The sequence below is a fragment of the Amblyomma mixtum genome, chromosome 5 (assembly GCF_055824585.1).
Source record: "Amblyomma mixtum isolate Tamu chromosome 5, ASM5582458v1, whole genome shotgun sequence".
NCBI lineage: Eukaryota > Metazoa > Arthropoda > Arachnida > Ixodida > Ixodidae > Amblyomma > Amblyomma mixtum.
The window spans coordinates 91,981,991-91,994,790 of record NC_143016.1 but is presented as its reverse complement, the minus strand read 5'-3'; the positions used below and the strand labels follow the sequence as shown (position 1 = coordinate 91,994,790).

General features: G+C 49.0%; 1 protein-coding gene across 1 annotated transcript in view; it reads left to right on the top strand.

The window, feature by feature from the left end:
- The window catches only part of LOC149343034 (calcium-activated chloride channel regulator 1-like), a 67,444-nt gene extending 56,803 nt beyond the window's left edge, over positions 1-10,641 (top strand). Inside the window, exons 14-16 of the mRNA XM_089546876.1 lie at positions 7,001-7,293; positions 8,742-9,316; positions 10,570-10,641. Of these exons, the coding sequence (XP_089403002.1) occupies positions 7,001-7,293; positions 8,742-9,316; positions 10,570-10,641 (940 nt within the window). The remainder of the gene's footprint in view (positions 1-7,000; positions 7,294-8,741; positions 9,317-10,569) is intronic.
- Positions 10,642-12,800: the final 2,159 nt, after the last annotated feature.

Sequence of the window (12,800 nt, the reverse complement as noted above, 5' to 3'; positions counted from 1 at the left end):
CCACAGCTTGCTTATGGTCTCAGGTACCCTTATTAACTTGGGAGTAAAATGAATGTTATAAATGTGAATGGACTTACCAAGAAATAGTTCACAAGCGCTTTCTATATATTCTATATATTCCTGACCAGTCAACACCTAGAACATTTGAACCATATTCTTCTAGAGTGCCTTCTATTAAAAATTCGATTATAATATGGAAATAATTATTCATTGACATGCACCCAGTGCAGCCATACGGCTACAAAGGAAATCTAAAGAGCTTTCTCAGAAACTTCTCAGAAATATTTGTCCTGCTCCCGGGTTCAAACCCGTGACCACCGCTTCACCGGAGCACTCGCTCTACCAATTGAGCTGAACGGAACAGCAACCTTACGGCAGGGTGAGAGCGAATTGATCAATAACTTGAAGTGGGAAATATGGCGGGCAAATGTTCAGGGAAATCCCCTAAGGTGGAGTAGATTTGTAATAAGGGAATAATTACTCATTGACATCCACCCGATCGTGGACATACCGCTACAAAGGAAAGCTATAGAGCTTTCACAAAAACCTCGCAGTTAAAGAAAACTTTCTTCTGGTCCGGGGTTCAAATCCGGGACCACTGCTTCACCGGATCAGTCGCTCTACTAACTGAGCTAACCGGGACAGCAAGCTTATGGTAGGGCGACAGCGAATTGAAAGAATTCAAGAAGCGCAAAGAGGACTTCTCCGTTGAAGCGGTGGTCCCGGCTTCGAACCCCGGGCCAGGACGAATTTTTCTTTATGAAGTTTCTGAGAAAGATTGTAGCTTTCCTTCGTAATCTTATAGCTGCCGTCGGGTGGATGTCATGGAGTAATTACTGCATTATTACATATCTACTCCACCTTGGGGGATTTCACTAAACATTTGACCAACACAGTTCCCATTTCGTGTTATTGATCAATTCGCTATCGCCCTACCATGAGCTTGCCGTCCCGGTTAATACAATTTGGAGAGTGACTACTGTGGTGAAGCGGTAGTCCCGGCTTCGAACCCCGGAGCTGACGAATTGTTCTTCGACTGCTAAATTTGGACAGCTGGACAGAAGATGGATAGAAGGATGGACGGATACACAGACCGATTCGAGAGATAGACCGATTAGGTAGATATATAAATGGATATATAAATAGACAGGAAGACACACAGACACAGAGAGAGAGAGAGAGAGAGACAGACAGACAGACAGACAGACAGACAGACAGACAGACAGACAGACAGACAGACAGACAGACAGACAGACAGACAGACAGACAGACAGACAGACAGACAGACAGACAGACAGACAGACAGACAGACAGACAGACAGACAGACAGACAGACAGACAGACAGACAGACAGACAGACAGACAGACAGACAGACAGACAGACAGACAGACAGACAGACAGACAGACAGACAGACAGACAGACAGACAGACAGACAGACAGACAGACAGACAGACAGACAGACAGACAGACAGACAGACAGACAGACAGACAGACAGACAGACAGACAGACAGACAGACAGACAGACAGACAGACAGACAGACAGACAGACAGACAGACAGACAGACAGACAGACAGACAGACAGACAGACAGACAGACAGACAGACAGACAGACAGACAGACAGACAGACAGACAGACAGACAGACAGACAGACAGACAGACAGACAGACAGACAGACAGACAGACAGACAGACAGACAGACAGACAGACAGACAGACAGACAGACAGACAGACAGACAGACAGACAGACAGATAGACAGACAGACAGACAGACAGACAGACAGACAGACAGACAGACAGACAGACAGACAGACAGACAGACAGACAGACAGACAGACAGACAGACAGACAGACAGACAGACAGACAGACAGACAGACAGACAGACAGACAGACAGACAGACAGACAGACAGACAGACAGACAGACAGACAGACAGACAGACAGACAGACAGACAGACAGACAGACAGACAGACAGACAGACAGACAGACAGACAGACAGACAGACAGACAGACAGACAGACAGACAGACAGACAGACAGACAGACAGACAGACAGACAGACAGACAGACAGACAGACAGACAGACAGACAGAGACAGACAGATACAGACACAAACACATACAGACAGAGACAGAGGCAGACAGAGGCAGACAGATACAGACAGCTACAGACAGATACCGAGAGATACAGACAGATACAGAGAGTTATAGAGATACAGACACAGGCAGACAGACAGAGACAGTCAGAGACAGACAGACAAAAAAGTGCGAAAGAACGTGCAAGCCGTGTAAGGGTCACTGCCACTGCCAAACGTGATTTATTTATTCGAGAAACTTTAGTGCGCGCCTGTACACTCTATAAAAAATGTACTACAGTATGGCATTTCTGTGCTAGCGGTGCTCTTGCAGGAGTCTCTGACATCGGCATTATAAACGTTTAGCATAGTCTTTTGTGAAGTCGCATACTTCGACAGCTCACCGGCATTGCGCATGCGCAGATGGTACGAAGTGGGCAGGTGTGCGTGGTGCTGGGCTGCAGCTACAGCTTCTCTAGACTTCTGCGCACCGGTGTAGCGCTGTGGGCTAGCAGTGGGAGTGCACGCGATGCTGAGGTTTTCTGTGGCAATATGTTGTGTAAAGAGCGACCGTCCGAAAGCCCGACTTTCTACTCGTTATACCTCCACACTAGAGCGCAGCTCTTAAGCGCCCGTTCGTGGGCTGAGCCGCGACGCCGTCGGAGATGTAACCGAGCGAAAGGGGAGCGAGTGGAAGGGAGGACAGCGAGGAGAGGTCGAGCGCGGTTCCCTCCTGACCAGCCATGCCGAGCGAACGAAAGTACCGTCGTTCGCCCACAGATAGCGCCAGTGTGGTGCGCGCCCTGTATCCCCTCAATGAACTAAAAGCAACGACATCTCTCTCCACCTTCGATTCCAGTGCTTCTTCTCTCGGCTGCCGCCAACGATGTAAGCACCTAGGCGAGCGGAAACTAGCATACGCCCCAAACGCTTTCCCTTTGGCATGCAGCGGACGGCGCGTGCGTTTCCTGGCTTGGTTACGGTCGAAATGGGATCATGGAATGGGAAATTAAAAAAAAAAAACTAGTTACTCAGATAACCTCCCCGAGCACCGTTCTATTGCTTTATCGAAACTTTTTGTGCTGCGATCGCTTCGATTGTAGTATTCTCGGATTGTTGTCTTCCGATCAGCGTCTTTTGCCAAATTTTTGCCAAATTTTTGTTAAAATTTAACCTTCCCGAGGGGAGTGGGACGGCATAGGAATAGACGTGCGGCCTAGGCTTTATATGGACAGATGGTGGAGTAATGCTGCCTTTATATTCTTCTCTCAACGCCACGTTTGCATATGCAATCGATTGTGCTCTTCTGTGGGTAGGTGCCTACTCATCTGAATTTTAATTTGTCTTTAGTGAAGGAAAGCTTGGGCATTATTTCGGAGTTAGTATACCTCGGACACCTCGCAGTTTAACGTTAAAAAAATCCGACCGACGGTAGTCCCTTAAGTTTGTTTGTACAAAGGTTAATGCGATGCCTTAGTTGCGTGCTGTAACACGGTAGTGACCAGAATAATTTTGATTTTGGTTGTTTGGGTTGATAAAAAGGCTTTTTAACCGCTGCTTCGCGCACAGCTATAGTGCTGCATGACTCACTAGAATGCTGTTTAACTAGGCGATTGTCATGATGGGAAAGCATACGCAGTAATGGCTTATAACAGGACAATTTCTTCCCAAATGTAACTGCCACGCATAATGCGCAGTAGCCTGGACTGCCGCAATTAATCGCTTTTGGTCGAAGTAGCGTGCAAAACAATTTCACGCTCTGAAAATCAAAACTCGAATTTACTCACTCCTGCTTGAAGCAAACCCGTTGGTTCGTTTAGGAGGCTTCTTGATTGGTTTATTGGTTGATTGGGGTTTAGCGTCCAAAAGCGACTGAGGCTGCTTGGAGCGAAAATTGAACACAGAAGGAGAAGATGTCCACAGCTGTGTTTAGCAGAGGTGCTTGCTTGCGTTCTCCAGTATTGGCGAAGCCGATATGGAGTATTCAAGCGATGGCCGCCGTTACTGTGCCTAAGCACAGTAACGACCGCATTCGGTATGAACCCTGCCCGAACAAATACGGCCAGCTAGACGGCCAGCATGCTGCTCGCCGTGCAGGTCTGGCTAAATGAAGCTAGACCTGTACTGCGAGGAGCATGAACAGCGGGGGCCTCAACACTGAGAAGCGCCATTCTGGTATGCTGTTGGCGAGCGAAGGAGTCAACTGCAACGAAAAAAAAAAATACGTCTAGCAGCGCGCGCAACATGAAAGCTAGGCGTTCACCGGAAGCAGCATGAGCTGCGTCGCTCAAAACGCGAGAACCGCCTCTTTAGTATCGAACTTCACAGAAGCAATCCAACTGCAACAAAACGAAATACGTCCAGCAATGCGGTCAACCTCAAATACCGACCTGCGCAGCGAGCAGCGTAGACGGCAGGCCTCAGACAATAAGAAGCAGAACTTTCGAATCGGGTCCGCTTAAGATTCTGACTACAACATAACCAACAAGCCACGTAATGCGCGCGAAATCAAAGCTACACCTGCAGATCGTAGCAGAGCCAGCAGCGTGAACGGCGTGGCTAACTAAAACAACAAGAAACACAACTTTCGTAGCTCGCGAGCGAACGAATCTATCTGCAATAGTGCCGAACGGCACTAACTAAGAAAGGCTGCAGTAAATCGCGCTTCACACCAAATCCTGCAAACAAAATACGACTGACAACTGAACAACGGCAACTAAACTCAAAGTGACGCGGATCCAGCCCATTATCGAAGTTTTCCCGGCCAATCCCGTGCAGCGAATCCTCTCGGCAAGCCGCGTTGTGTTTTCCAGGCGGAATGCCGAAAAACCTTTTCCCACTGCCTCCTCGGTTTTTGCACCCGAAAGCGCAACAGAAGCTCGGCAACGCCGCAGCGCGTAGACGCTGTCAAAGCTGGAGAAACGCTTCCCGCCAAACCTCAGTCGCACACAAAGAAAACGAAGGGCGACAACTACACCGACAATGGCGCCGGCGTCTGCTGCGGAGCCAAAAAGTGTGCGCTAACGCGTGACCACGGCGTCTCGGCGCAATGGGAGGCTCGATTACATGGCAGCGCGCTAGGAGAGGAGAGAAACCGGAAAATTCAAAACTTTTCGTTAATTATAAGTTGAAAGCCTTTAATGCCTTATACTGTCGCGGCCAGAAATGTTAGCAATTGTGTCCGCCTTTCGGTGTCACTACTTAAAAAAAGAAAGAAGGAAAACCGAGAGTAGAGTAAGCATGAAATGTTTACGGGCATAGCACATTGGTTGTAGATGGTACTAGTCAATATCTCTGCCTCTCCCGTAACCGAGAGTAGAGTAAGCATGAAATGTTTACGAGCATAACATATTTGTGGTAGATGGTACTAGTCAAAATCTTGAAATGGGTCTAGTGTTCAACACACCACACCATACCACACTCTTCTTGTTGCGTCGAAGCGATCGCGTGCAATAGTGCGGGCTTAGGTAGGCAGCCGCGAACCGTGGCGGCCTTGTCGCTTTCGGGAGCGGCCGCACAATAATGGCGTTGTCAGCAGGGGCGAGCAGTCTTCTGCTGTGGCTTATCACTCGCAAAGCGATCGCTTTCCGCAAGACGCTTCCTACCTCTCCCTTCATCAGGCTCCATTGCTCGGCTTAAGCAGCTGTGACGGTGGCGGCATTGAAATGCAGGACGATGCAGAAGCGTACGCGGACAAGACGAGACGCAGGCCTGAGAAGAATGTATATGCAGCGCGTTCAAATACTCCGCGAGCGTGTATACATCTGCCTGCCAAATGGGGAAACGTCATGAGCTGAAGGCCCAGCGGCCGGTCTTCTGCATGCGTGAGTGTGGGACCGCAGCGCTATCCTTGGGGACGGCGCGGAAGCCGCTTTTCCGGACAAAGCCCTTCTCGCCCTGGAGCTCCCCTCTTGCTCTAAGCGGACCTCTCTCTTAGAGAGTCTCGTTAAATCTCGTACGGTGCCCGGATGCTCTCGTTTCAGCTCTCGGATGTGTGGAATTCAGTGCGGGATGAGTAAAATTCAGTGCCCGGATGTTGGCTTTCGGTCTCGGCGTGTCGTCGCCACACTGCCGACAACGGTAGCTAAAAGCATTTCATGCTTAAAAAAACTCTGCCGAGGCTGAACACCAAACCAGGCCCTTTGGAACTGCAAGTGGAGACGCTACCACACCGCCACCAAGGCTCAGGGTTTGGGCATCAATAAAATCTGATCTTGCGAATACACGGGTTTCATAAATAAAATAAAAGAAATAAAATATAAACATACGAAAACAAAAAAGGCAAGAGACAAAAATAACGAAATAAAATTAAAAGTAAGATATGAAAAATAAAAAACTGAAACAAACAGTGCGCCAGGAAACGCTTTCCCTTTGCAGCACTTTAGAGAGCCAAAAAGTGCCCCCTGAATTTTCCTTCACTGAGGGGCTTTAGCGCGCACCTCACGCGCATCCATCGTCCATGGCCACTGCATGTGCGAGATCGGTTAAGGAGGGGGGGGGGGGGGGGGAGGGCTGTCTCTGGTGGTGCGTAAACGAGGGGCTTTAGCGATGCGCGGGCCCACGCGCTGCTCCGTGGCAGTGGGACCACGCTTCTCTGTTGACGGGCGGTGCTGTGAAATGTGCTGCACGCGATAGACTGTCCACGTCAGACGACACAGCGTTGTCTTCTTAGTTTAACGGTTTATTGCGGTTTAAGGTGGGTGTGGAAAAAGGAGATCTTTCAAATCCTTTACCTCAAGATATCGGAAAATCAAAACACCTACATAGCTGCGCTCAAATTTGGCATTAGGGACTATTGTAATCGTCCTTGAACTTTGTTTTTTCTGAGCTTCCGATCTACACTGGTGGTCTGATTTTTTGTCCCCGTGCTTCTTATGCACCTTTTGCCGGCTGTGGCTTACGCAGATTCGGACTTCGAAACGAGTTTCGAACCGGCGTCCGAGTACCCGATATCGATGTTCGAGATTGACAACAGTACCGACGACGACACCACCGACGACGACGACACCGGAACGGAAGCGAATGATACAGTGGACGATTTCCAGAGGGTGGTGTCTGGAGGTTCTTTCCTTGTCACGAAAGATATTGTGGAAGAGCAGGTGCCTCCAGCACGCATCCAGGATCTAGCCGTGAAAGATATGCGGCCGGGAGAAGACAACACTCTCCTGGTGCGGGTAACTTGGACGTGGCCAGGAGCTCATCTGACGTGCGGAAAGGGTAAGCACTTTAAGAAGAGACGTGTACTGTGGGGCATGGAATCATGGGACAGACTCTCGAAGGCGTGACGACGACAGAGAGGAATTGCAGCGTTTTAACGATTTTTTCTATTATTGTGACACTATTCGCGTTATAAGTTGCCGTAGCATTCATGAACACTCAATAAAAATCGCGTATCTTCAAAAGCGTGCTGCATCATGATGAAGATTGATATCCACTGCAAAACACGTTCGCTAAATGCTGTTGTATTTTTTTCGATAAATATAACGCCACATTTTACTAAATGCAGCTAATATAGACACACCGCTTTAACCAGTGCATTGCTATCCACTATCTCCACAGTACTGTTATCCGGTTGTGTCGTGAAAAACTATTGGAACATTTGAAGGAGCTATTAGAACGGTTGGTTACCCTTCGGGCTCGTCAGATAAAAGCCTCATATCCCGCTTCCTCCTTTAAATAAAATATCACATTGAATCCGAAATTTCGCACGTAGTTTTTCAAAAAATACAAGCTCCCATTCTGTTAGCCAACAGCAACACCAAATATGCACATATGTCTGCAGTGACAGGATGCCGTAACTGACTTGTGATGATGATGATGATGATGATGATTTCCTCTTGAAGCATCATCTTCATTCCACTCTGGCTTAATGTACTGCACCTTGTGTTTTCGGCAGCATAACGAAGATAGCTACTCGCCCCACAGCTGCACAGTATTACTTCAGGTGTTTATTATTATTTGTACTTAATTTCACAGAAAGCTTTTATTCGAATCCTGTCTTCAGTGAAAAGCAAAACGAATGTCCCGGGGTAACGAAAATATGCCCCGGAATTTGACATTTTTTTATATACATGTTGCAAAGTCAATAAATTGAATTGAAATGAACACTATGAGAGACATGGTGCGGAAAACCGATGGCACAGTAGAGAGAATAACTTCGCAACTATTTACGCTCCATCACGAGGAACGTATCTTTGGAAAAAAGTGCCGGCTTAAACGAGCTCGGAATTGAGGATCATTTCGTGCTTATCAAACGGAGTTGTTTCAACATGCAACAATTCTAAGGGTGGTCAGATCACTTCACAAAGGTGACGAAACACAGCTTTCGATGTTCGCCATACTATCAATCGCAGTATTTTTCATCGACATAAGTATGTAAATGACTTCAGGATAACCATTTCGGAAAAAGTTCGCTCACCTATTTAACCACCTCGACTACTTAATGTCAGAGAGCAGGCAGACGCTAGTGGCATCCTGACCAGGAATGTTCCATGACCAATGTTCCGTCCTGAAATATACACAGCGAGACCGGTCACATGAGTTGGAGAGGGAAACGAGTGGAACGCAAACAGCGCTTATCTCAGTGTATATCAGTGGCACAGCTTATGGTTACTTCACACTGGATTTTGTCCTGCGCCTGCTTCAACGATGTTACTTTTTCGCAGCTTCCGCCGTGGATATTCGGGTCGGAAAACGATACGAAGACCTAAAATCCGACTTCGAAAACCAGGCTCAGATCACGGCAGCCGACGTCGTCGAAGGCAACCTGGATCCGTTGCCATCTGGTGGCCTGCATGTCGTCACATTGTCACTTCCCCGCACCTTCTCGATGCAGCAAGATGGCGTCTGGATGTGGGACGCTATGCTCGCAGCCCGAGTATCTAACAGTGACGGGCTGAAGTCCCCGATTTCGAGAGTTGTTTCAGTGTTTTCCTCCACTCCGGCTGTTACCACAGCAGTGGCTACCACCACGAAAGCCACAGCGACAAAGGCCACGACGACGCAAACCACGACGACGCAAAGCACGACGGCAAGGGCCCCGACCATAAATGTCACGACAACAGAAGCTATGGATGCACCAGAAGAAAGCAGCGAGGAGTCGCCTTTCATTGCGTCCCCCGTGTTCTGGGTTGCACTTTCCTGGACAGCAGCGCTGACCGTGATTGTCACCGTGGTCGTGGTATTGGTGATGCGGAACTGCAAGGAAGAGGGGGAGATAAATCTCATGGACGGAGAGGAGGTAGGCTTTGCTTAACAAACAAACAAAAAATAAAAATGGCTCTTCCACCATGGAAGCGCTCCTAAACTCCTAAACTGTCTAAAGTGGCCGCTGTTGTGCCGTTTGCTTCGACTATTTTACGCGAATTTCGTGCTGCAGTAAAAGTAGCTGCATAAATGAAACAAAAACCGCTTCATTTGTTTATTTTTATTTGTGATTATTTCTCTTCTAGGTCGCAGTGGTGAGGCAGTAAACGAAGCGAAGCCCATTACAAATGAGCATACAGAATTCCTATTTTAAAAGTCCATGACACACCCGCCTCCGTATCGTTGGAGCCCGCTATTTCTTTGAGGCCCCCCAAAGCCTTGGGGGCCCTATTCTACAGTTCTCTAGTATGTGATGACCGCGTGGTAGTCCGGTATGCAGGTCGTCGCTGCTGCCACGGGCTTCAGGAGAGGGTTCCATCGCTGCTCGGAATGAGATTTCTAGACCGTGCCCATGAACGCGCACATTACTGAACATAACCTTCGTGCCTAGGTCCAGATGTGACAGTCATGGAGTGTTGCGTAGCGTTTTTGTTGTCAAGCAGCAGTACGGGCTTCCGTGATATGTTGCCACGGAGAAAGTGTATGCATGCGGTTTGTGAATGGGAGCAGATTTTCGGTGTGTCGGGCTCCATGGTCGACAGGTAGGGCTAGGGCGTCGCATTCTACTTACCTTGGGTCCCGAGTGCGCAAGGCCCAAAGGGTAGCGTGTGTCCAAATCTGAGGAGGCCGCCGCAACGGCGGCAATCCCATTATCAAGAAAGAGAGAGAAAAATATTTATGCGACCCATGTCCGGGAGCGGGAGTTAAGCTTCGTCCCCCAAAACTGTGAGCAGGTGCTGCAGGAGGTCGCCCCATGAAGCGGCCGTTTTGCCGAGGTGGGCCACCCAAGCCTTCCACGTGGGTATGAAACGAGACGGTGCGCGACGTGTTGGTTCTTGGCCAGTTCCAGTATGTATGGACAAGCGTAGTTATGAAGCCACACATTTGACAGTCGGGTTGTGTTTAGTGCAGGATGAAGTTGCTGGTTTATGAGTGCGTTCGGGCTTGTCAAAGTTGCTGGTTTATGAGTGCGTTCGGGCTTGTCATCCTGCCGGTTTCTTAATTGGCGAGTTAGGTATTGGGAGGCGGCTCGTCTACTGCACGGGTATAGGTCCGGATTCATATTGCGTGGCAGGGGCTGGAGTCGCAGTTGCTCAACTATATGAGTGGGAATGCGTCTCGTTCCAGTCTCACGAGTCTCTCCGGGATGTGGTATCCGAGCTGTCGGAGGAGCCTGCGGCCATCGGGTGCGGCACGTAGACCCTTGTGCTGATTTGGCCGGTGGGTCTCTAAAAGCTCTTGTGGGCTGCTAGTTGGAAAAGATATCCCGTGCTGGCGTACAGGGGGATGCACAGGGCGGTCTTTACCGGCTTCCGTGAGATTATACTGGCCTCTCCTGTCTACTTGAGTGGGAGGTAGTGGTAGGGAAGGAGGTACGCGAGGCGACCGATAAGATGTGCGTCCACCATGAGCAGCGTGTCCCGCTCCCCCAGGCTGCAATTACTGCTTGCCACACGCTGTACCGTTGGAATGGGTTGTCCGCTGACGGCGACTTCGATGGAGGAATCGTGGTTGCGACCGGATCACAAGTAGTTCTAACTTGTGGAGTGACCAGACCATGCCCATCTCCCCTGCTAGTTGAAAGGTGTCCTGTGTCATGCCGATCGACCTTCTTGTGATCCAGAGGGTGATGTCGTCCGCGTATAGTACGTGACAAAGGTTGGGAATCTCGGCCAGCATCCGCGCGAGTGGCACCATTGCAACATTAAAAAAGCAAAGCATAAACTACAGCTCCCTGAGGATCGCCTTGGTTGGGAAGTGATAACGTTGAGTTGGACACCGCAGCGGTGCTGAATTGTGCGTATGATGTCTAATAAAAGCCTTCACGTATTTGCAGATTAGCGTGCCATATCCGGTGGCGGCAAGTGTGTGGAGGATGTGCTCGTGCGAGGCGGTGTCGAAGGCCTTGTGCACATTTAATGCCAATCACGCAGGCACACAGAAGGTAACCAAGAAGGTTCATCTAAATATAAAACCTCTCGCTCATGCAGGACCACCATAGGATCAGCCACACACGATTCGTCATTCTTACAGATATGATGTGCCTCAGCAATTTCTCTAGTCAAGTGTTCTGGATGGCGAAACAAGATGGTGGTTTTATCAAGCAAAGGCTTACAATCTGTTCGTTTAGAGCAGTCCTTACAAAGATTCGATGAGGGCGGCTTCATCACGTACAAAAAGTGATCTTAAGTCGCACATTTTGGCAACGGACCGTTTGACCAATATAGGTCCACCACAAGAGAAAGGAATGGGGTACACCATCCTTTCACACATGTGACAGAGCACTTACCATGCTTCACAGTGCATACCTTCTTTTTTGTCCCGCATGCCACTGCGCGCAGCAACCCGAGCACAAGTACTCCTCACTTTTTTTTTTTTTTTGGGGGGGGGGAGGGCTTTTTGTCCCTGAAAAAGCCGCCCTCGTCCAATCTTCCAAGCACTGCTCTAAATGTACAGGCGGTAAGCCTTTGCTTGATAAAACCACCATCTTGTTTCCCCGTCCCCACCAGTTGACTAGGGAAATTGCTGAGGCATAGCATATCCGTAAGAATGAGAAATCGTGTGTGGCTGATCCTATGGTGGTGCTGCATGAGCAAGAGGTTTTATATCTAGATGCACCTTTTTCATTAACTTCTATGTGCCTGCGTGAATGCTTGTTTTGTTGTTGGTGTTTCTTTTCTACTTAATGCCGACGTGACCCGGATATTGCCCGTTTGGCGAACAGTTTCTTTGAACTGTAGCAGGATGTCCCGCACCGAAACGTTCGGTCGAAAGCCATATTGGATAGTGGTAAAGAACCCCTCAGATTCGAGGCGCGTTTTGCAGGCCATGGAGCACGATGTTTTTAAATAATTTAACTATGCTGCTCGTAAGCGAGAAGGGCGTGAGTTTCACAAGTTTCAGTGTTGTGCCCGGCTTTGGGATTAAATTTATGTGGGCGTGTTTACAGGTAGCGGGAAGCGTACTTCCCCTCAGTTTTCACTGAACAGGCCGGTCATCTCTGCGAGAGAGATATAATCCAGATTTGGAAGCATCTTCAATGTAATCTGACCTGCACCCGGTGCCGTGCCTCGCTGTATATGAGAAAGTCTGACTTGCGCGGACGTAATGTCCGCGTCTATGTCCGCGTTCGGAGCCGCGGGTTGCGGGTACGGTTTGCTCGAATCTAGAAAAACGGGAGCTGGTACGTATCGCTGTATCAGGTGGGATGAAATGTGTGCCCCCTCAAGCGACTCGATGTGAATAAGGCGATATATCTGTGCATGTAAGCGCGTCTTACTGGCGGTGGGGTCCAGCAGTGTCCTAAGATCGGTCAGCAGTGACTAAGAGAGGCTTAGTCAGCCGCTCTTATAGGGATT